The 22888-nt window shown below is 38.2% G+C and overlaps 1 protein-coding gene across 1 annotated transcript; it reads right to left on the bottom strand.

The window, feature by feature from the left end:
• Positions 1 to 255: 255 nt before the first annotated feature.
• Positions 256 to 22438, bottom strand: ttk (ttk protein kinase). Its single transcript, XM_073871815.1, has 25 exons — positions 22281 to 22438; positions 21709 to 21805; positions 21192 to 21414; positions 20517 to 20623; positions 20274 to 20417; positions 18779 to 18853; positions 18215 to 18294; positions 18036 to 18133; positions 16463 to 16559; positions 15062 to 15167; positions 13497 to 13716; positions 13308 to 13414; positions 13076 to 13219; positions 8940 to 9082; positions 8704 to 8834; positions 8499 to 8628; positions 7290 to 7382; positions 7052 to 7209; positions 6799 to 6950; positions 5119 to 5243; positions 4968 to 5039; positions 4704 to 4880; positions 4248 to 4344; positions 785 to 870; positions 256 to 647 (listed from the first exon to the last, which is right to left on the bottom strand). The coding sequence occupies exons 2-25, from the start codon at positions 21794 to 21796 to the stop codon at positions 564 to 566; spliced, it is 2937 nt and encodes a 978-aa protein (XP_073727916.1). The 5' UTR covers positions 21797 to 21805; positions 22281 to 22438; the 3' UTR covers positions 256 to 563.
• Between the last annotated feature and the right edge of the window lie 450 nt (positions 22439 to 22888).

Here is a 22888-nt window from a genome sequence, read left to right as displayed (position 1 = left end):
CAAGTATGTATACAAAAAGTATATGTTTGCAAAATGTTTTTCTTCCAATGAGACATGAATATAAATATTCATGAATATAAAATATTTTAAAATATATACAAAATATTTGTTTTTAAAATATATTTCTGTACATATATTTTGACGTATTTTTAAAATGATATTTGAAGATATTCATTTCGTACATTCCTAAAAAAGAAGATAATATTTTTTTATTTATCAAGCTGCAACACTACTAAATGACAAATAAATACAATATTCAGAATATACATAGAAAGGTTTATTTGTTATGTCATTGTTTCTTAGAATGTATCAATATAGTCAAATAAAAAAGAAAGAGTTCAGGAGGGATAGGAGTAAAACATTGACACACCTAGAACAAGGTGACAAGTGGCATAGTGATCATACATGAAGCTTTAGAGCTTATCTAAAGTGAAAAATTAAACAAATGGCTCAGCAGCTTGTAAGCTTTGAAATCATGAATAGTGGCTTCAAGTCCTGCTTTGAGATCCAGGACCTGTTATCTCCAAGTGCCATGGAGGACGACCTTCACAGTAGCATCAGTTTTATTTCCACAGCGTCTGACTGGTCGTTTTCACACATTCAGAAACATCCAATTTCTTTCCACTGTTGCACATCCTGGCAAGGTTCTGCAGCAGAAGTCAAGAAAGACAGAGTTAAATTCACAAACTTATGATAGTGGGATACTACGTCTGGATTAAGTTGATTATTTATAGTCTAGCGATACCATACAAAACCAGCTGCATTATAACTGTTGAACACTTACACTGGCAGCTCTGGCGATACTGTTGGGTGACTGAAGAGCCGCCAGTTCATTCAGTATTCTCTTTAAATCACTGTTACATGGTTCTGCTGCAAAACAGAAAGGTAATGTTGAAAGCAAATATCATCAGTATTGCTGTAGAGCAGTGTAGTGCAAACTTAATAACACAAACATTTTGTAATCATTCAGGAAATTTACGACACTTGAGGACAATGTTGTGTTTGTTAATATAAGTAAAGGTTCTACATTGGAGCGTGCTCACTTTATCCCAACCAAACCACGCACAAGCGCGTTTTACCCCCAAAGCCTGGTTCGTTTGACTTGATCGCTCTGTATCGTGCCCGGGCACAGACTTAACATTACGATGGACTCCAGTGTTAAGAGAGTGTGTTACTTCCTGTTGTCTTCAAAACAATTCCATCCTTACTGTGGGTTCACACCAGACGCCAGTTCAACGATTTGCGCAAGTACAATACATACAAAGTCAATGCAAAGACGCGATCAGACGTGTCCTTTTGTGGGGCGGTGCGGATGACGCGATACGGGCAGCGCGTTTGCCGCGAAAACACAAGCTATTCACCTCACGCCCATTCAGACAGCCAGCGACCAGCAGTAGCAGAGCGATGCAATCTCATTCATTTCAATGGAAACTGGGCAACTTCCGGCGGCACGAGCGAAAGAGACCATTGGCGACCGTATGGGCGTGTCCAGCGACGCAAGAAAGTTGAGAAAAGTTTAACTTTATGGAAATGTCGGGAGCGACTACCAATGAGAACGAAGCAGTGGAGTTCACGTCACATTTCTCTTGTCAGTTACTGGGGTGGATGGTACTCATTTGTTTATGACAAGCAGATTTAGAAACGCCTCATTAAAAGAGACGGGCGACACACAGCGATAACATCGCTGTCTGTCTGAATGGGGCTTCATACGCGTCTTCGCCCGAGTTGAAAATATTCAACTCAAGCAAAAAAGTAGCATGAGACAAAGTTAAATCCCACGAGTAATCTATAGCGAATAACGCGATGCCCCGCGTTTGGTGTGTACGTAGCATTACTCTGCTTTCACACCGCCACCGGCGAGAGCGTAAATAAAAGCTCCTGCTGCCCTACTAATGACGCTATAGAAAAGGTGTACTGGAAGCTCGAATGCATTCTCTGGAATCCCTTCAAGCGGACGTTTCCACTTTCCGATTGGTTGCCACCAAACCGCGTCATAGCTCATTACCATAAAGTTGAGCTGATGTCAACTCTCCTCGATGCTCACTTCATACATGACGCACCGCTGCCCAACGGAGCTCGCTGCCGGCTTACATTGAAAATGAATGACTTCCGGCCATTTTGATGCCCTCACCGGTGGCAGTATGAAAGCACAGTGCTGCAAAAGCGTGCCTGTCTCAGACCAGTTAAAGTACAGTGTGAGGGCGTGCTTCTGGGGGAGTAGGGAGGTATGAATCGCAGTCCGGCACAGTTTTGTTGGGTTAGGTAGTAAGGATAAGCAATAATGTTTTTCTGCATTTATTAATCTTTGTTATATCACACGGCTGTTGAATGCTTTATTCTAATAGTTACATTCTGTGGCTACCGTAGCGCAAGAGGAATAATTGACTCCTGCCCATTTAATAATTTAATGCATTTTTTCTTAAAATATGATCTAGGGGTGGCACGGTTCACAAAACCCTCGGTTCGGTTCATATCACGGTTCGATGGTCACGGTTCTCGGTTCAGTACGGTTCTTGTTGTTATTTTTTTCTTTTAATTTTTAACACTCCAGAAATGTATTATCTTATTAATGTATTAATTATCCATAATTTAGGATACAGTATTAAAAAAAGTTATATCATGTAATCATGCACAAACTGAATTTGACTTTAAGCACATTATTGGGAACATCCCTGATGAAAGCCAGGTGAGATTTTGATACAGCAAGAGGGAAGACATTGATGATTTCAACATGCTTTTCATTTATTTGGCAAAAAAGAGAATGTGTATTGCCATCTACATGAACTTATGTGCCTTTTGCACACAAAGATAACTTGCATTTATCAAAATCCCAACTTCAGTGTAGCTCTAAGATTTATCACTGAGAGGCTGCTTTTTTACCGCAGAGAGTATATGTGGACGAGAGAGAAACATAACGTTTACACCTGTAATATTTAAATCCGTCTCTTTTGTCCACTTTTGACTACTTCTGTCCTGATTACTTTAAGGGGCAGTTTATGAAATAAGATCGCGCAACTTTCACGCGGTAGCAAAATGAAACTACGCGGAAATGAGCCGCTTTCGTTTTATCAATGAAAGGCTAAAAATAGCGCTGAATACGAAAAGACGTAAAACAGTGTTCATTACCTCAGATTAGATAAATGGGCGGAGAGAAGGCAGTCGTCGCGTGTGGCTGTTTTGAACACATTCAACCCATAGCCTGCAGTTCTATATATCTATATCATCATAGTAGGTAACATGAAATAAAAAATGTTTCCACACACCAAACTTATATGACGCTGGGGCATCCTCCAACTCCGGGCAGACTTCCATTTCTCTCCCTCTGACATTTCTACACGTAACATGACAGGCAGCACTCACTCTCCACAGCAGTCACCTCTTCTTTCGCGCTATTCGCGAAAGGGAAACACGCTATCTGGGGTCACATACAGGGCATGAGGTTACATTGCGCATGCCATGAACCGTTGAACCGTACGGCACACACGCGCTCCGAACCGAGACAAGCGAACCGAACGGTTCGGATTTTTTTCATGAACCGTGCCACCCCTAATATGATCATACTGCCGGGGCTTATTTCTGCAATAACAATGGCTGCCTATAGAACCTTATTGTCAAAGGAACAGTATGTAAGAAATTTATATCAATGAATCATAAAATGGTCCTGATATGTCACTAGACATTAAGAAATCATTTTCATTTCAAATACTTATATCCTTGACAACAGTGGTCTGGCCAGGATATTGTCATTTAAAAAGTGGAGTTGCAGCCCTCAACTGATGTTTATGTTGTCATTTTGTGTATTGGCCACAAGTTTTGTGATTGCAATACCAGTTTTGGCCACAATCCTACATACTGTTCCTTTAAGTGTTAATGACTTTTTTCCTTATTCCTCACACGAACTGTTACAGGTTTGCTTCAACACCTTTTATGATCTGAGACATTCTTTAGCAAGGAAAAAAATCAATCATGAGTAAAAAAATATACCACCAGCAAAAAGCTGGGACACCATTTATTAAATGTGTTTCCTTAAGAACTTGAAAAGATTTGATTTATGCTTGATGTTAGTTTTGCAGACAAATTAAAGTACCAACATGTACATTTCTTCAGAAATATTAATTTACTTATCAAAGACGAGTTATAGTAAAGGTAGAGATGTTAAGGATAAATGGGAAATCCTTTAATGCTGTTTAGAAACATCATCTCATGAAGTTGGCATGACATTATTGCATAAACAACACATACAGTACCTGACTCAGGCTGTGGCTGTAACTGCAACTGTAAGTACGGATGATCTAGGAGCTCTGCTATGGAAATCCTTTCTCTAGGATTACGAACTAAACACCTCTGAAACAGACAGCGGGTGGACGTTAGTCAGAGCATAATACATTGTTCAGCCAATAACGATTATTTTGCCATTAGTTTTCCTTATGTCGTTCCAAACCTTCCGAACACAAATTAAGTTTTTTTTATTTAATTTTTGGGGTGTTGTGCCCAAAAAAAGTATCAACACTTCCTAAACTTAAGGTGGGACCATTGTAGTCACATGAACTATTTTAACAATGATTGCCTTCCTGAGCCTCAGATTTCAGAAGATGAAGGTCTTATGGCTGTGGAACGGCACGAGGGTAATTAATGACAAAATTATCATCATTGGGTGAACTTACCCTTTAACAACTGTTTGATACAGTACTATATTTACACACCTTAAGCACGTCAAGCAAGTCTTTTTCCGGAATATCTGGAAATCCGATCTCGTGGGACGGATCAATGATGGCATGAATTTTGGATATCTGATTGGTGATGTTCTGGAACGGAGTCTTTCCATAAGTCATACAATATAGGATACAACCGAGTGACCACACGTCCCCTTTAGGACTGATCTGTAGACAGCAAAAAAAAAAAAAACATCAATGTGATCCCACTACAGTCTTCTTTAACAAAATGTCAAATGGATGATATCATTTTACCTTTGACCCTGGCCTTCCATTAGAGGAAGTGTCTTTAATGGCTTCTGGTGGCATGTAGTTTAGTGTCCCCACCTGAGACACAACAACAACAAAAAAATTGTAATATGTGGAACGTAGATGATCTTCTATCCATATGAAAGTTTATTTCCACCTGTGAGTCCTTCATGATGCTGGTCACATCGGGTTGAATGCGGTTGGCGATTCCGAAGTCTATTAGCTTCAGTGAAGCATCGACAATCACAAAATTTGCCGGCTTCAAATCACTGTGAACGATACCTTAAAAAACAATTAAGCAATTAAAGTGAATGTTTAAATTAGTGCAAATTGCCCAAATAAAAAATGTCCACTCCCGATCCTCTACAAGTTTCTGATTCAGGGTATAAAGTAGTTAAATTTACTACTTTTTAATACCTTTTTTACTACCTTCTGAATATTTTTTAAAACCATCACGACACTGAATTGCAAGTGTTAATCAGCGACCTTTCTATTATTTACACAGATTTTGACATATATAACATACAAAAAAGAATAGACTATATTTAGAGACTGATGTTGACAACATATTGCACATTTATTTCACTTAGTGACATTGATGTTTTTTTACACACCGAACAATAAGCCTGCCTGTTATTCCCTACTACAGGCCTGAGCTAGTCCTTAAACGCTGGGTCGTTAACCCAGCTATTAGAAAACTTGCATTTGCCCATGAAGACGACGATGGTTGTCCAGTCGTTGAAGATATGCCTTGAAGCAAGTCTAAAATAAAACGTAAGCCAGACACTTCTGTTGAGCGCGCAGTGTTCTGAGATGATGCCGAACGACCACTGAATATGACGTCAGCATCAAACATACGTTGAGACGGAGATTAAAGATCTTTGATTATGTGCCCAGATATGCTAAAGCCCATATTTAAACGAACTAACGCGAACGCAGATAGAATTTCAATCAGAACAGGACACCTGATTGTCTGAAAAAATAATACCTAATTTGGAAAAAAATAATACCTCTGAGACCACATTTAACACTTTTAATGGCCTTTCCTCTCTGTTTCCTATTGGATTTTTCCAAAAAAATTTCGACAATAGCTGCGTTTCCATTACTCGCCAAATGGCACAAATTGAAAATGAGTCCAATGGAAACATGGCAATTTCACAAACTCCCATATATAGCAAAAAAGTTTTACGCTCGGGTGAGGTGGTTTTTCAGGCAATTCAAACAAGAAATATTTCTCAAAACAGCAATGGAAAGAGTCAGAAGAACCGACAAGCGTATGAAATTAAAATACCGTGAGAGTGATTCAGAAATGTACTGTTCTGTATGCTTTACTGTGGGTTCACACCAGATGCGAGTTCAATGATTTGCGCGAGTAGATTACATACAAAGTCAATGCAAAGACGCGCCCTCACGTGGGGCGAAGCGAATGAGGCGATATGGGTGGCGCGTTACCGTGAAAACACGTGCCATTCATCTAAACGCTTGAAAATATTCAACTCGAGTGAAAAATTCGCTTGACACAAAGTTAAATCCCGCGAGTAATCTAGAGAGAGCAACGAGATGCCCCGTGTTTGGTGTGTACATAGCATTGGAGTTGCTCTCGCAGTATTTTGATGTCATACGCATGCCATATGAGGCCGTACACACCGAATGACTTATTGCGAGAGAACAAAATTACATTTTAGTCACGTTGATTAATGGAAATTTAGCAAAAGTTGGTTGGCAACATTTAGAAAATAATGCAAAAGTTTTGCGCAAATCTGTAATGTAAACGCAGTGTAAATGCAGCTAATGTTAGATCATGATATTTTTCTTTGTGGTGAAAAGGTGCGGTTACCATGTTTGTGAATAGTGTGCACAGCCTCCAGCATATTCCTCCAGTAACACTTCCTATCCAGCGGGTTGACGGTCTTGCGGTTGCGCAACCACGTGTTGAGATCCAGGTGGCCACACTCCATGAGCATATAAATGTAACTGCTGGTGATTTCACTGCAATCATACAGAAAACATCTCATCAGACGTGTGATCGTCACTAACTTACAGGGGTTATATTCAGTTGTGATGCTGAGGTCAGTTATGGAAACACTTACTAGTCATAGAGTTTGATGATCTGATCACTGTACTGTTGAAGATGATTCAAGTGCTCAATCTCATTCTTGTAGCTTTCCACCGCCTGCGCATCGGCCTCCTCAAGATTGACGTATTTTAGGGCGTATGTGTGCTTCTTATGATCAAATACCTGATAGACCTGAAAATAAACACGGCTTTTGTTACCACACAGTGGTTTGTGTAAAATTATAGACACAGTCCAGCTCAGTTTGTTTGTACCTTACTGGATCCACCTCGCCCGATCATCTTAAAAATGAAGAACTGTTTGCCCTTGATTGTGATGCTTTCATTTGAGAAAGCAGAGGCCGGTGTCTAAAAGCAAAATAACACTGTCTGTTTAGAAATGTAATGTGGCGCACAAACCAAATTCACAAATTGAACGATTTGCATGAATAATTTACATACAAAGTCAATGCAAAGACACAAATAGACGCAAACTCGCACGAGGCTATGTGAATGACGCAAATTGAGCGGCACGATTGCTGCGAAAACATGCGCTATTTACCTTAAACACATCATAAACATGTTTCTACAGTCTACATGGGCAGGAGTGACTAACTCTTCAAATTCTTTTTTATTTAAAAAAATATACATGAAGATAATAAACTAAATATCTAACAAAATAAATAAACACAAGGAAATAATTATTTAAAGATAATAAATTTAATAGCTATATCTAACTGAACACTTTTATAAATAATTTCTGGTGATTTACAAATGTCATCTGTTGTATCTAGAGCTGTAACGATTAATCGTGCAATTGCGCGTTTTCTCAATGAATTAATTTTAATGAATTACAGTGAAATCCCGGCACATCCAAAAGCCAGGGGGCGCTCTCGTGCAGAAACTCCCTTTGTGCCATAGAAGAAGTAACATTACAAACACTATTCCAGGAAATGTCTATAGGAATATTTATATCGCTGCTCTTCAAATTGTTTCAGGTATTTTCATGATAATTACCGAGCCCCTAAGGTGACATTGGAGTAAAAAAATCTGAAGTTTGCTCACGTGAAACTTTAATGTGCAGAATTTTTTTTTACGTTTAGTTTTGCGTGCGCGCATGAAATTTAAGCTTTCACCTGCAGGCGCAATAGTTTCACGTGCGCACGCGAAACTACACTTTATTTAATTTTTTCTTCATGTCCCCTTAGGTGCTCCGTAGATAAAGAATATTTTGAATAATTTTGCAACGACTTTTTTAAATGCACGTTATAAACGCCTCATATTGATTTTAGATTGATAAGGACTTCCTACTGTACAGTACATGCACGAGCTGTGCATGAAACAAAGAATTGATTCTGAATCAATTTCAGATGCATTTTTAAGGGGACACTTGATTAATTGTCGCAGCCCTAGTTGTATCGTTTACTTTTATTTCATGATAGGAGTTATTTTAGCACAATAAAGTGAATTGATGAGCATGTTCACCTGTGATGGCTGCTGGACGTAGGACACTTGGTTTTTTGGAGTGCAAGGCAACTGAGTGTGACCCATTTTCTGAAGCGTAGATGGAACAGAAACGACCACTGGCCTCTGCTTCACCACAGGAGTGACAAAACTACAGAGGAAAAGTGTAGTAAACGTATAAAAAAAAAACCTAATGTCTCCTGCATACATTCTGCTGGGGCATTACCTGTTTGCATTTGGGTCTTTATAGTTGGGTGTCTGAAAGTTCAGAGTCGGTTGTAATCGAGGGGGCGCTGGTGTTCTCACAGCATGATGAGAGGATGGTGTGGGAACGGGGTCTGCGGGAGGCTTGCGCTCCTAAACGTGACAGAAGACAGATTCTTATGAAGCAAGCAATCGGAATGTTGAATCAGATTAACAGTGAAGATGTGAAACAGGAATGTTTTTGATCTGTGATCAGACCTCTGGAGATGAATGTCTGTTAATGAGAGCAGGAATCTTCCATTCAGATGAAGGCTCTTTGGCAGGGGGCTTTTGTGGCATCTCGGGAACCCTTACAGGATTTTCAACATCCTTTCTGGTTCTTGGTGCTTCTACTACAGTACCTGCAACACACAAATGCTTTTAATGCTTAATAAAAAAGCAGTTATAACTTTGTATTAATATTACTAGGGCTGTGCCGGTTTCAGAATTGGTGATGACGGATATGACGTGAGTCAAATGTGACGGTTCGTCACATAACCGCCTGGGGGGGGGGGGGGGGCTGCTTGTAAATGCTCGTGGATTGACGCGAAAGTGTCATTTTACCATAAAATCATGAATGTAAGTGTGGTTTAAACAGTAATGACTTTGAGAAATTTAACAGAAAGCAATGAAATATTTAAAAAACACACGTGCCAGAAGACTGCGTGCTGTCACTCTCTGCCCAGCATAAATGAATCCTATATCTATCATTATCTTAATAATCTTGAGAGAAACAGATTTGTGCCATGGGCTTTTAATGTCTATAATTGTGTCTATATCTGTCATTACACGGACCAGAACAGCACGAAAACAATGTGGATTAAAAAGCGTCTTGAAGAGGTTTTGCTCATAAATGCATGTAAAATAAAGTAATGTGAACTTGAGATTGTTATACTGTTATTAAACTGCACCATATGCGCTGCAAACGCAGCCGTGTAAAAGCACAATAGTCACGCGCGGCAAACGCTCTCCGCATACGCGCTGCTGCTCATGCTTGCGATGTGAAACCAGCATTTGAATAAACTAAACACTGATTAGCTACTTGCTCTACGTCTATTTACAATTAACAGCAAGACAACTAGCAGTGAATGTGCTTTCAGGAGAGTTAGTAGATTATTATGGTCGTTCATGTTTATTTGATTCTATAAATTAAATAGAAGGAAGAGATGATTTGAAATGTGAGACTTTGTTTAATATGTTTAATCTCAAAGTAACCAAAAAGTGCCCTGGTCTCTCCTGTATGTCAGCGCGTTGTCAGTGTCTGCTCCGCTCTGTATTTTTCATTGCGTGACGTGATAACATGGTGGGGCGTGTAACACAGACTGTTGACAATTGTTTTTAATTAGTATTTAAACATTCTTTATGATATATATTTTTTATATTTTAATAACATGGTTTTGTCGGTTATAGAGTTCTAATGACGGTGTTCAACTATAACCGTCGGTCTCACGGTTATATAATAACCGTCACACCCCTAAATATTACTAAATCAATCAGCTTAAAGGGGACCATTTTTACCTTGTCTTTGTTGAATAATGGTAGTCTATCCACATTCACAAACATACAAAAAGTGCTAAACATGCTAAACATCTCAGTCTCACAGAAATTCCTCTTTTAGAAATGTCCGCCAGAAAACAGCCCAATCTGAAAAACTGATGCTTATGACATCACAGGCATCTAACTGCCCCTCCACCTTAAAATAATTGGCTACATTTTTTGAGTGGCAGCAAAGTCAGCCAATCAGTAATGAGATTGCAAGTTAAGTCAGTAGGGGGAGCCAAATAGGTGCAAAACCACTTGTTTGAAATCCCCCACCCTAATAGAGCTATCTGAGAGAGGTTTTTAGGAAGCTTCTAAGGCATTACAGACCCAAACAAAAATTTGTGTGTCTACATGTCACATCACAGAACAAGGATAAATACTCTGTTCAATCATTCTATGTCACCTTTAAAGAACATCACCAATTGAAAGCTAGTCGTATGCCTTGATAATGTATAGTGTCCAAAGATCATATAAATGTTTTTCTGGCATAAACAATAGTTCCACAATCCAACTTCGATCGGATCAGAGTTTTATATACGTTATAAAGTGATGTCATATCTGCTCCTCATTAGTTTTGGATAAAACCTTTAAGATATTCATGTCTTTAGAACCTTGTTTTAAAGGAAAAGTTCGGTATTTTACACTTAAAGCCCTGTTTTCAGATTGTTTATGATTAAATAGAACTGTTTTGACTGAGATTTCGACATATGTGGCTGCCCCGAGAATTTTCGGGTGCTTGTTGTTTCACCTCCCACCTCTACAATGTGTTTGTAGGTGCACTGGAACAATCCCTCCCAAAATGCATTAAACCTCCATCCACAAAGACGTGAAACCCAGCGAGCGGCCAGAGGTGCCCACCGATATGCCCACACAAAAATCGCTGCAAAATACGCATTCCAACAGGTTTTATCTGAGTTTTTATCCTTCAACTCCATTGACTTGTATTAGATGTGCTGTGAGGTATTACTCCGCGCCGGGAAAGTTGTTTGTATTCTTGCAATTGGCAAAGGCGGATTATCGCCACCAACTGGGCTGGAGTGTCTATTATTCAAGCTCTCGGCGGAAGAATATACGGGTGTGAGGCGTTTGGAAAAATAGGTCCACAAGTTTACAACGAATGCTAAAACACCTGTTGGAAAGCATCTTTTGCAGCGATTTCCGTGTGAGCATATCAGTGAACACCCCTGACCACTCAGTGAGTTTCATGTCTTTGTAAACGAAAGTTTAATGCACGTTAGGAAGGATTGTTCCAGTGCACCTATACACACATTGTAGAGGTGGGAGGTGATATAACAAAAACCCAAAAATTCTCGGGGCAGCCGCATATATCCAAATTTCAGTCAAAACCGTTCTATTTCATCATAAACAATCTGAAAACAGGGCTTTAAGTGTAAAATACCAAACTTGTCCTTTAAGCATTTATACATGGAATAAAGAACAGAAGTTTGTCAAAGGTGATACCAAGGAATTTAGACTCCTTTGCAACTTTAAAGGAATATTCCACTTAAAAAAATCCAGATAATTTACTCTGCCCCATGTCATCCATAATGTTGATGTCTTTTCTTTCTTGAGAAGAAATTAAGTTTTTTTTAGCAAAACATTCCAGGATTTTTCTCAATATAAATGGACTTTATTGAACCCCAACAGTTTACAGTATAAATGCAGTTTTAATGCAGTATTTAAAGTGCTCTAAAAGATCCCAAACGAGTCTTATCTAGCAAAACCGTTGTAATTTTAGGCAAAAAAAGTACTTTTAAACCACAACTTGTCTTGCACTAGCCGTGTGATGCACCAGCGTGACCTTACGCATTTTGCAATTATTATGAAAGGTCATGCATTACATGTGAAATGCACACTTGCAGACCATTATAAACAATAAACTGACACAAAGACATTAATAAGTATCATTCCACATACATCAGGGTTCCCACCCCTTAGTTAACTTCAAATTCAAGGACCTTTCAAGGACTTTCCTGGTCCAATACCCTCAAGTTCAAGGACTAAATGTGGGGACACATTTCAAGTGAGACCAAAGTTACATTGTGTTATCTTTTAAGATACATCGTTACCGTTCCCTTTGGAGGGAACTCGTGCTGCGTCACTACAGTGACACTTTGGGGACGTCTCCAGGGGTAAGTGTGTCTGAATGTGTATATTAAATTTAACCAATGGTGAGGATTAATGACAAAGACAGGGTGATGAGGAGCCAGGAAGTATATCGCAATCTGAAATATTGCCAAAGACGGCGTTATAGGGACGCAGGAAGTATGACAAGGGAGACACAGCATCTCGTTCCCTTCTCAGGGAACAACAGTTACATACGTAACCTGAAACGTTTTCATGTGTCAAACACAACTATGCAAAAAAGCATTTTGGTATGAATCAACATTCACATATAGAAGATATAAGCATTAAATGCGAACAGTTTAGCACGTGTGCTTAAAAGGCAAAAGATTTTATGATATTATCCTACACTACACAGGGAATAATATGGATTTTTTTCTTGCATAAAATAGATTCAAGCACTTTCATTGACCTGTATCTATGTATGTATAACTTTCAAGGATTTCAAGGACCCGTGGGAACCCTGTATATTTTGGGTTTCAAATCATAGGTCAAGATAACTAAAGGACATCAAGCTTAAATATGATGCAACCGAGAATGTGAGGAGATGATTTACATAAAAACCTTAAGGCTGGAATTGGAGTAGAAACTGATGTCCAGTTAGAAACCCTGACTAATTTTATAATTGTTTGTCAAGGGCTAAAGTCCTTTCTGAACCGAAATAAGGATTAAATTGAAATCAGACAAACCGTGAGTGCTCTCTTCCTCCTCGGCAGAAAGCAGTCGAGTTCTGCCAGAGTTCAGATTTCTGACTGCAGTATGAAGCACTTCAGCTGGCTGTGCATTTGAACTCAAGGCTTTCTGAAGAATCAAATTACTCTTCCGTAAATTGCCTGAGAGATTTAACAAACACATTATTATAAAGACATACCATACACCAGTTTCAAACATCTATTGTCTAATTAAAATATAACGCGTTACCTTGGGAGAGCTCAAACTGAGCGTGTGCAATATGTACAAAAGCGAAAGCTTTACAGTGTGATCGGGCAATACTGAAATGATCTTGAGCTTCCTCTGGATCTTCAACTCTGCAAAGGTGACAATGTATAAATGAGTAAAGATGTATGTTGTATGGTAAAATGTTAACATGTGCAGTTCATATAAACTCACCCTTTCAGCTCAGCGTATCGCACAAGCATTCGGGCATAGCATTCAGTCTTGCAATGCTTTGCCAGGGGAAATTTGGCGAACACTTTAGAGTAGCAGTCCAAAAGTCTGGAGAGAAACGCTGGGTCTGATTTAGGATCTCCTTTCTTTTCAAGGTTTTTCAGGAATATCTGACAACCTTCAGGAGAGTTGGAGCTGATGATCTGGTTGATGTCAACGGTATCTATTAAAGAAACAATGCCTTTAAAGGTGCCAAAGAATGCATTGATACAGTGTGTTCAATTGTTTTCTGATATCTACATAGAAGGTATGTGGCTTTATGAAGTGCAAAAATGTCCATTTACAACCCTAGGATTTGCCTTTATAATGAAATGGTGTATTATTACCTTTAGGGATGCACGATATATCGGCCGACATATTGCTATCGGCCGATAACTGCTTATTTTTAATATTATCGGTTATCGGTCTGATAGCAAAATTAGGCCGATAAATGAAAGCCGATAAATGATGGATTATTTTGGTTTGTTGAACCACTTCAAATGCTCATTGCTGGCCATGTGGAGTTTTGATTGGTGCTGTCTGTGACATAGCACGAAGATGAAACGTGTTGCGGGCTTAAGAAGAGTATGCTAGTCTAGCGCAAAGGCAAGATGTCCGCGGTCTGCGAGTTTTTCATTGTGAAAATAATTTGAATATTTATCGTCCTATAGATATCGGTTATCGGCCCCCAAATTTAAAGAGTTATCGGTTATCGTATCGGCCAAAATTTCCATATCGGTGCATCCCTAATTACCTTATTTTAAAGGGTCATGAATAATAATATTGAGCTTGGCTAAGAGGAGTTCTGTTTAGTAGCTCTGTGTGTGTGTAAACAGATCTTATACAGATTTTACAGTAATAACTTTCAAGGATTTCAAGGCCCCGTGGGAACCCTGTAACTGACCATGAAGTCTGTTTTAAGAAGGTTGATTCTTGCATATTACTGATCAAAGATGTTTGTATTATGAGGAAATGATGATCAAAGTACATCACTCCAGCAGGGCACGTGTTATTGATATAAACCCCATGTTTTGTCTTGTTCAGAAAACTGTACCACTATTAGTGTTATGTGCAAGAAGCAGTTTCTTTATTTGGTGGTGCAGCTCGAGTGACACCTCGAGACCCCTCTGCACGAGGGGAGGAGGAACCCGTGGTGGATTTACTGGCACTTATTATGAAATTACAGAATTTACTCGTTTGTTTGTTATGAGTGGATTATTTTATGTTTTGGGAGTGCAGAGTTAGTCACGCCTACTTATTTACAATCCGTGGAATGCACGCTATAGAAAAATCTGTTACGTCTGATATTTTATTTCACGGTAATGAAGTATACCGTCATACCTCCCAGCCCTAATTGCGAGCATGATTCTCCTGATGTGTGTGTGCAAGCAATCAGTTTCCATAATCGGCCAGGATTTTAAAAATCCTGTAGTGTGAGCCCGGCATTAGGAACAATATAAAGATGACAACATTTCTTTTGGGAAGTAAACAATTCCTCTAAATAGGCAAAATATTTCTTGGATAATTACCTTCCATTCTAGAAGCCTCTCTTCTTTCTGGTTTGTGCAGAAGTGCTGTGATCGTGTCCACCTCTTCAATGTCTTCTCTATGATTATCTGGACTTATTACAGGTGGCTATAAAAAAAAATTAAAGGATAACTTTTAGGTACCCATGTCCTAAAATTACTGCTATTTTGGATTCACAAAATCAGTTTTCTTTTCTGTAGAGATGTACAGTGAGGAAAATAAGTATTTGAATACCCTGCTATTTTGCAAGGTCTGCCACTCATGGAGGGGTCTGAAATTGTCATCGTAGGTGCACGTCCACTGTGAGAGACAATCCAAAAAAAAATCCAGAAAATCACAATGTATAATTTTTTTATCGGAGCCCCAGTCCAAGGGAGATTGACAGTCATGTTTAGCTTCTTCCATTTTCTAATGATTGCTCCAACAGTGGACCTTTTTTTCACCAAGCTGCTTGGCAATTTCCCAGTAGCCCTTTCCAGCCTTGTGGAGGTGTACAATTTTGTCGCTAGTGTCTTTGGACAGCTCTTTGGTCTTGGCCATGTTAGTAATTGGATTCTTACTGATTGTATGGGGTGGACATGCGTCTTTATGCAGCTAACGACCTCAAACAGGTGCATCTAACTTAGGATAATAAATGGAGTGAAGGTGGACATTTTAAAGGTGCAGTGTGTAAATTTTAGCGACATCTAGTGGTGAGGTTGCGAATTGTAACCAAAGGCTCAGTCCACTGCTCACCCCTTGCTTTTGAAACACATAGAGAAGCTACGATAGCCGTCACCCAAAAAACATGTCATCGCCAGAGACAACTAAGTAAAAAAATTTGTCAGCTTCTGTAAAAACATGGCGGCACAAAATGGCAACTTTCATGTAAGGGGATCCTCGTGTATGTAGATAAAACATCTCATTCTAAGGTAATAAAAACATAACGGTGCATTATGAAAGGTCTTTATACACCCCTGTTAATATAGTTTTGTATATTATATTGCATTTATGTCAAGAGATCCTTCTAAAAATGACACACTGCACCTTTAAAGGGAGACTAACAGGTCTTTGAGGGTCAGAATTCTAGCTGATAGACAGGTATTCAAATACTTATTTGCAGCTGTATCATACAAATAAATAGTTAAAAAAATCATACATTGTGATTTCTGGATTATTTTTTTTAGATGTCTCTCACAGTGGACATGCACCTACAATGACAATTTCAGACCCCTCCATGATTTCTAAGTGGGAGAACTTGCAAAATAGCAGGCTGTTCAAATACTTATTTTCCTCACTGTATTTCCTAGCACATGAAGAAACATGAAATAAAATGCACACATGTAAAAAATACTTCAGTTCAAGGGGTCATTTATGTTTAGTAACAGTGGTCATTTCATAGGAAGGCAGTCTTAATCTTATACCTTTAGGTTTAATAAACTGTAGGAGTCTCCATCTGGAGTGCCTTTCTTTGAGGGACACAACTGAAGGGTGGAGCGGACACTTGAACCTCGTGCTTGTCTGTTCAAAACATAAATAGTAAGTAAATAAAAAATAAATGCATTTATCGTCGCTGTCCGATGAAACTCACGTATGTTCATTTTGCCGATTTTGAGATTTTTCGACAGATTGAATGTCCAGGTTCATTTCCATATACAGTATGCGTCACATACCTAAATAGCCAATGAAAAGTTGTGAAATCATGTCATCTGATTTTCACGTACCCGTTTGGTGTCAAAGCTGTCAATCACGCCGCATATCTTCCGCCTGTGAAGCATCTCGTCTGTCTCGTAAAGTTTCATCGAAGCTCAGCACTGGATATAGCCGAATAAACATGACAATGACTTTCCTTCGAGGTAAACGTTTCCCCCGGACGCCAGACTAACATCTATGAGTTACTTAATTACGGTAGGACTGTGCAAACAAAGTATCTGTCTAGCATTGGTGATATTTACGCTGGGGATTTCCCCACCACTTTTTGAAAGCATTTGGTTAAAATGTTCTGAAAAATCAAGCGATGCTTAAGACTGGTTTTGTGGTCTAGTCTCACATGTGTTGCGTTGTATGCTTATGGTTTGTTTTCTTGTACATATGTAATGAAATTCATTGTAATCATTTATTAAACGCGCTGCTGTTTTCTACGGTATGGTGCTTTGGCATTGTTCAGTTGAGCTGGTGTTGCAGGGACTGTTACATGTGTGATGTGTGCATTCGACATTGTTGAGGGTTTATAAATTTATGCTGAGTATTTTCTTGTTGTTGACTGGCCTACGCTATGCCCATTTTTGATGCGCGTTATTCAATATTTTTCCCATCCTGCAGTAATGTTTTTATAAGATCTTTTGTCCCCACCACTTTTCAACACAAACTGACGCCCCTGTTGTGTAGCATTACCATGTCAGTGTATTGATTCATTGTCCCTTAATGGTTTGCAAGAGACATTTAATACACTTATATATTAAATAAAGTAAGCGTATTTAACTAAGACGTAGGCTATTTAATAAACTGAGCGTATTCATCTGTCAATACGAAACGCGACTTTGGCCATTCTAATGAATGATCGGAAGAACGCGTATCGATCAAAGTTACTGTAAAATATGCACGCATGTCCATTTAAACTCAATTTTGGTCAAATGTGGATTATATCATGACACTGGCAAGAATATGGTTACATGTAAATATGCCGTACCAAGTATGACAACGCTACATTCAACTGCTTTTGATATACGGTGTTTTTTTCACTTTCTGAAAAGTTACCATTTTGGACATACGTGAGTTTCATCAGGCAGCGACGTTATACATGTTAAGACCAAGATAATGTATAAAAGCATCATCAATAAAAATGCATCTAACAAATTCTAATCAGAGAAGATATTTATGATTAAATTAGTAAAATATGCATGATATATAAACCATGTATAAATATCCAGAAGAAATAACTACTTTATCATATACACTACATTACCTCCCGTAACTGTATAGATGCACAGGACTGACCTGCTTCTGGAGGAAGAAGCTTCTGGTTTCTGAACGCTCTCAGAGTCGCTGCTCTCATTTTCAGGTATGGACAGAGGTCCCATGGGTAATCTATCAGCCTGTATGAGGGATCAGACATTAATTACATCCATTTATTTCCCATCTATCTGCAAACAGATTGACCGTTTCTCACACCTTACCATGACAACTCTTCTTTGCTGTGACCCTGATCTCCAAGCAGGTATGTTCTCATCCTGTGGACTGAACTTTTGATCATTCCTAAAAATTACAACAAGCCATTACATGGACTATCTGAAAACTATTACAGTTATTTAAAACTTTGATATTTACTTAATATTTGATGTTTACTTTTTAAATTAGAGAAACGTCAACGTTTCATTAAAATGAACCAATACGGTACATACTAGTAATAAACAGCAACACATAACTACATGTGAAGAGCTCAGATGCTAAGTGCGTCTGAAATCTTTAATGGATTCTGACAACAAACCAGTATTTCCGAATGACCTGATGCCGTGATTAAGTGGATTTGAAGTAAATGTATCTGATGACAGATAATATGTGACGAGAGCATTCGGTTAATATCATTATCTTATTTTTGAGAGAGGTGGCGTTTAGCAGCTTTTGCATCTGAGCTCCTCATATATTGTTTTAGTACAATAACATTATGCGGTTAATGTAAATGGTATATTCATAATAAAGACACTGTAAATATTCATTTTAATGTTTAAGTGTATCATTCCCCTGAGAAAAACTATATCCAGTCTGTAGGTCACACGTTCCATCTGATCTCCTGGAGCTGCTTTCATGGGCAGACACTAAAAACAGATATTTAAAGAAATTTATAATTTTTTTTTTAGGTAGATTATAAATTCAATGTAGAATATTGAGACAAAACATTTATCAAAACACAAATAACACATAAAATAATCCAATTACAATCATCAATATAAATATTTGCTTCGAACTGAACTGAAATTTCTATAGACGGTTTCATCCGACGCACGTGTGCTGATGCGATACACGTTTGGATCCGAACTTTACTTCCGGTTTCGTTTTTTTAATGGTCTGACTAGTTGCTAAACTGATCTGTTGAACAAATGCCTCGTGGAAAATAACAAATGTTTTGGTTTCCTAGGTAATCTATGTGTTGTTTTTTTGGTTGTTATATAAATAAACTATGTTTAAAGAACTTTGTTGTTATTTATTCTTAGCGGAGTTTACCGGAAGTTACGTGCGAACCATGACAGCCGCTTGTTTATGTTGTTACTGCTGAAACCGTCCATAAACTTCAGATGCTGAAGCCACTCGATGTTGTGGACATTTCACAGGGTTCCTCAAATAATTTTCACCAAGGGGCCGAATTTTGCCATTACAAAGCTTATAGGAGCACTGAACACAATGTATGCTCTGCTATTCTTGTTTTTTTTTTATCTGGATTTCCATGCAAGCCAACTGTTCCTGCTCATCTCCACACTGGATATACTCACCATTTAATAGTGGTTCAATGGTTCACAAAACTCACAATTTGGATCATACAATGTTTTTCCAGTTACAGATTGGATAATTTTTTTCGATCAGAAAAACAGGGGCTACTGTCGCTTTAATAGCAAGTTATTCATACTGTAGCCTTTTTTCAATTCTGTTTACATGCACATGCGATCTATATGACGTTTATGCTTGCTGTGGAAGAGTACATTTTTTATGTGAGGATAGTAATGACTGACAGGACGACGTTGGAGAAAACTTTGTGCAGCAGATCCCGAGTGTCAATGACAAATCAGAACCGCTGCTTCCTACAGTTCCCAGCTTCGGGCAATCACAGGAGATTTACAACAAACAACAAGCGCTACTCAGCACTGCACAAAACTCGTGTTTGAATCATGGAGTCAAGTCAGTAGTAATATCTTTAAATTCTACTTATTAAACTATGAAAAAAAGTGCAACTTATAGTCTGGAAAATACGGTATTTAGCTTGTTATCAGAAATAAACTACTCTAAAGGACTCTGTTATTATTGATTCCTTTCGGAGTTTACCGGAAGTTACGTTTGTTCCACAAAAGCAGAATGTTGTTACTGCTGAAACCGTCTATAGGTGTGTCTACCACTAAAATAGACAATGGACATAACAAACATAAATATGGACAAATCTCTTGTCTCAACAAACATCACACTCACAGCTGGTTAGGAGGACAAAACCTTTTAGCATGCCAAAAAAATTTCAACAAAAAAACAAACCTGATGCGTTCTCTTTATCTTCATGAGAAAGGAGCTGCTGTTTTCCTGAATTTAGATTTCGCACGGCAGCTTCCAGAACGCGTCTCGGCTTTGCGTTCATTTCAAAAGCCTTTTGAAGAATCAAAGTGCATTTCTTAACATTGCCTTGTAGAAACAAAAAGGAAACAGTCACTCGTAAGCTAAATTACTTTTTTTGTTAAAGGAAGTTTGGCTTCACATGTGGCTTTAAAAGCAACGTCTTACCTTGTAGAAGTTCAAACTGAGCATAAGCTATGTGGACAAAAGCAAAATCCTTGCAGTGGGACCTTGCTATATCAAAACTAGCCTGAGCATCATCCACATCTTGGATGCTGTTGAGAGACAGATAAAAAAAAATTTGGATTTAAAGGGCACAAATACTATGCATAATTTGGATATAAAGTGTGTGAACACAACCACCCTACAATGAAAAAAAATCCACCCTCTCTTTGTTTTTTAATCCTCATTAAACCAAAGCAGTCTCGTTAGACGTGCTGTTTCGATTCTATTGTTAACATGATGTCACACTGATAAAGCCCCGCCCATGGCCACTGCCCGACTGGTTAAATTTACCCAAAAGCTTTTCTGAATGTGTCTGTTAGCACATTGTAGCGTTAATTCAGCTAAAGATACTATTGTCTCAGACTGTATTTATCTGATCTATTTGAACTGAAAGCACACACAGCTTACATTTAACTCAGATCATTACATTTACCGAACCCTACTCGTCTCTAAAACACAACAGATGAAAAGACACTTCATATACCCCTCTCTTCAAAACAACAACAAAGATTATTTTTGACCACAAAAAAAAATTGCTCGTCTGTCACTGTACAGAAATAAGCTTTGTGAGGATTCAAGAGAAAATAAAAGCACAGAGGAGAACCACGGGTGACTCACGCTTTTAACTCTGCAAATCTGACCAGCATCTTGGCATAGCTCTCGTTTTGACCGTACTTTCCCAATGGCATGCTGGAAAAGACACGAGTGTAGCAGTCAATGAGCTTGGTGAGAAAATTGGCATCAGTCTGAAGATTGCCCTTCTTCTCCATTTTGGTCAGAAATGTCCGGCAGGTGTCAGGAGAGTTTGAACTGATGGCCTGGTTAATGTAATCCGTGTCATCTGTGTAAATCGCAAAGACATTTGGTTAAAATAGCATGGTGTTGCTATTTCTAATACTCTTTAATTTCCTAACGATTACTACTTAAGGATTACGAAGAATAATATTATCAGAGAGTGCACACACAAATGCCAATTTCTATCTGATGAAATGTTTACATATATTGTATATATGAGATTGGTGACATATATCCAGGCTATTTTAAATAGTATTGATATTTTCAAGATTAAAGACTTTGGGAAACCTGAACAAGACGTGTATTTAATTTATAACAGGAATAAGTAAGTTATTATTACCATCATTGAATAACTGCTTCATCTTTGCCAGTCTTTGACACAGCATGGCGATCTGCATCTGTCGCTCTGTGCTCTCTTCTTCATCCATCTCTATACACTGAACATTAAACAATACACAATATAATCACACACATCAGTACAACACAGTGACAACAACACGATCTGTCTGTCTATCTTTATATCTGCAGCATACATCTATGCATCTTACAATCGCACCCAATCAGACAAGCAAACATAAAATATTCGTCCCACAGACCTAGCCCCCCCCCCCCTTCTGTCTTTTTTTTATATCATCAAAAATATATGTTAATCTTTGTACTAGTTTATCATCATATTGCTAACAATTCTTAACAAGACCTCACTGCCCATTAAATGTTAGCCACATATCAACACAAACATAAATCTTTTCATTATTCTCTGACAACAGATCCACCGATCGGGTGGCTAAACTCACTACAACACAAGATCTCGATTGTCACAAGGATTAATAATAAACTCCATCTTAACGCACTCCATTGTACGGTTAACATTATAGACGCTGCAAAAACTGTTTTTAAAGTCGTATAACTTACATTAAGACGGAAAACGGTGATAAATTCGACGTGGAGTTAAATGTTTTCTTATTCAGCCGTTTCAAAATCCGCAACTTCCCCAAGGCGCGCGATTCTATTGGTCGTTTCGTATTTGCGGCGCCGCCCTGCGATCACGTGATCTTCACAGCACTGTAGGGGTGGGGCTTTTCTTCACACGTCATTATTAAATCAGTACGGTAAAATTATAATCTTTATCTAGTAACAAAAAGGCTACTAAAACTTTAAATGTATGCATACTTTTTTGGTGTTTTATATAATTTTGTATCGATTGGCTTTCCTTGAACCCCTGGATTTTTCTTTTCCTTGGCTTTCTGTTTTGTTTTTCTTCACTGTTGCATTGTTGTTTTCACCTATGTCTCATAAGTATGTTTATAATAATAATAATATATTTTTTAAAAATGTGTCTAAATAAAGTTTCATATAAAATATGAAGGAAAAGTCTTATGTTGGATGTAGAAAACTACGATAAACATACTCCCTTACATTTTAAGTTAATATAAAAATAATTTAATAGCACATTTGCATTTTACAACTTTAAAAACATTTATTTTTATTTGTTTTAAAGTTTTTAGCAGTAGTTTACATAG

This window comes from Misgurnus anguillicaudatus, chromosome 10 (assembly GCF_027580225.2).
Source record: "Misgurnus anguillicaudatus chromosome 10, ASM2758022v2, whole genome shotgun sequence".
Taxonomy (NCBI): domain Eukaryota; kingdom Metazoa; phylum Chordata; class Actinopteri; order Cypriniformes; family Cobitidae; genus Misgurnus; species Misgurnus anguillicaudatus.
The sequence above is the reverse complement of the archived record's forward strand: the minus strand, read 5'-3'. Positions and strand labels throughout refer to the sequence as shown.

Coding starts and splice junctions, on each gene's coding strand:
- ttk (XM_073871815.1), bottom strand. CDS start 21,796: ATGGATGAAGAAGAGAGCACAGAGCGACAGATGCAGATCGCCATGCTG. Junction 13,415..13,496: donor CGATACGCTGAGCTGAAAGG/GTGAGTTTATAT, acceptor TCACCTTTGCAG/AGTTGAAGATCCAGAGGAAG. Junction 648..784: donor GTATCGCCAGAGCTGCCAGT/GTAAGTGTTCAA, acceptor CTTCTGCTGCAG/AACCTTGCCAGGATGTGCAA.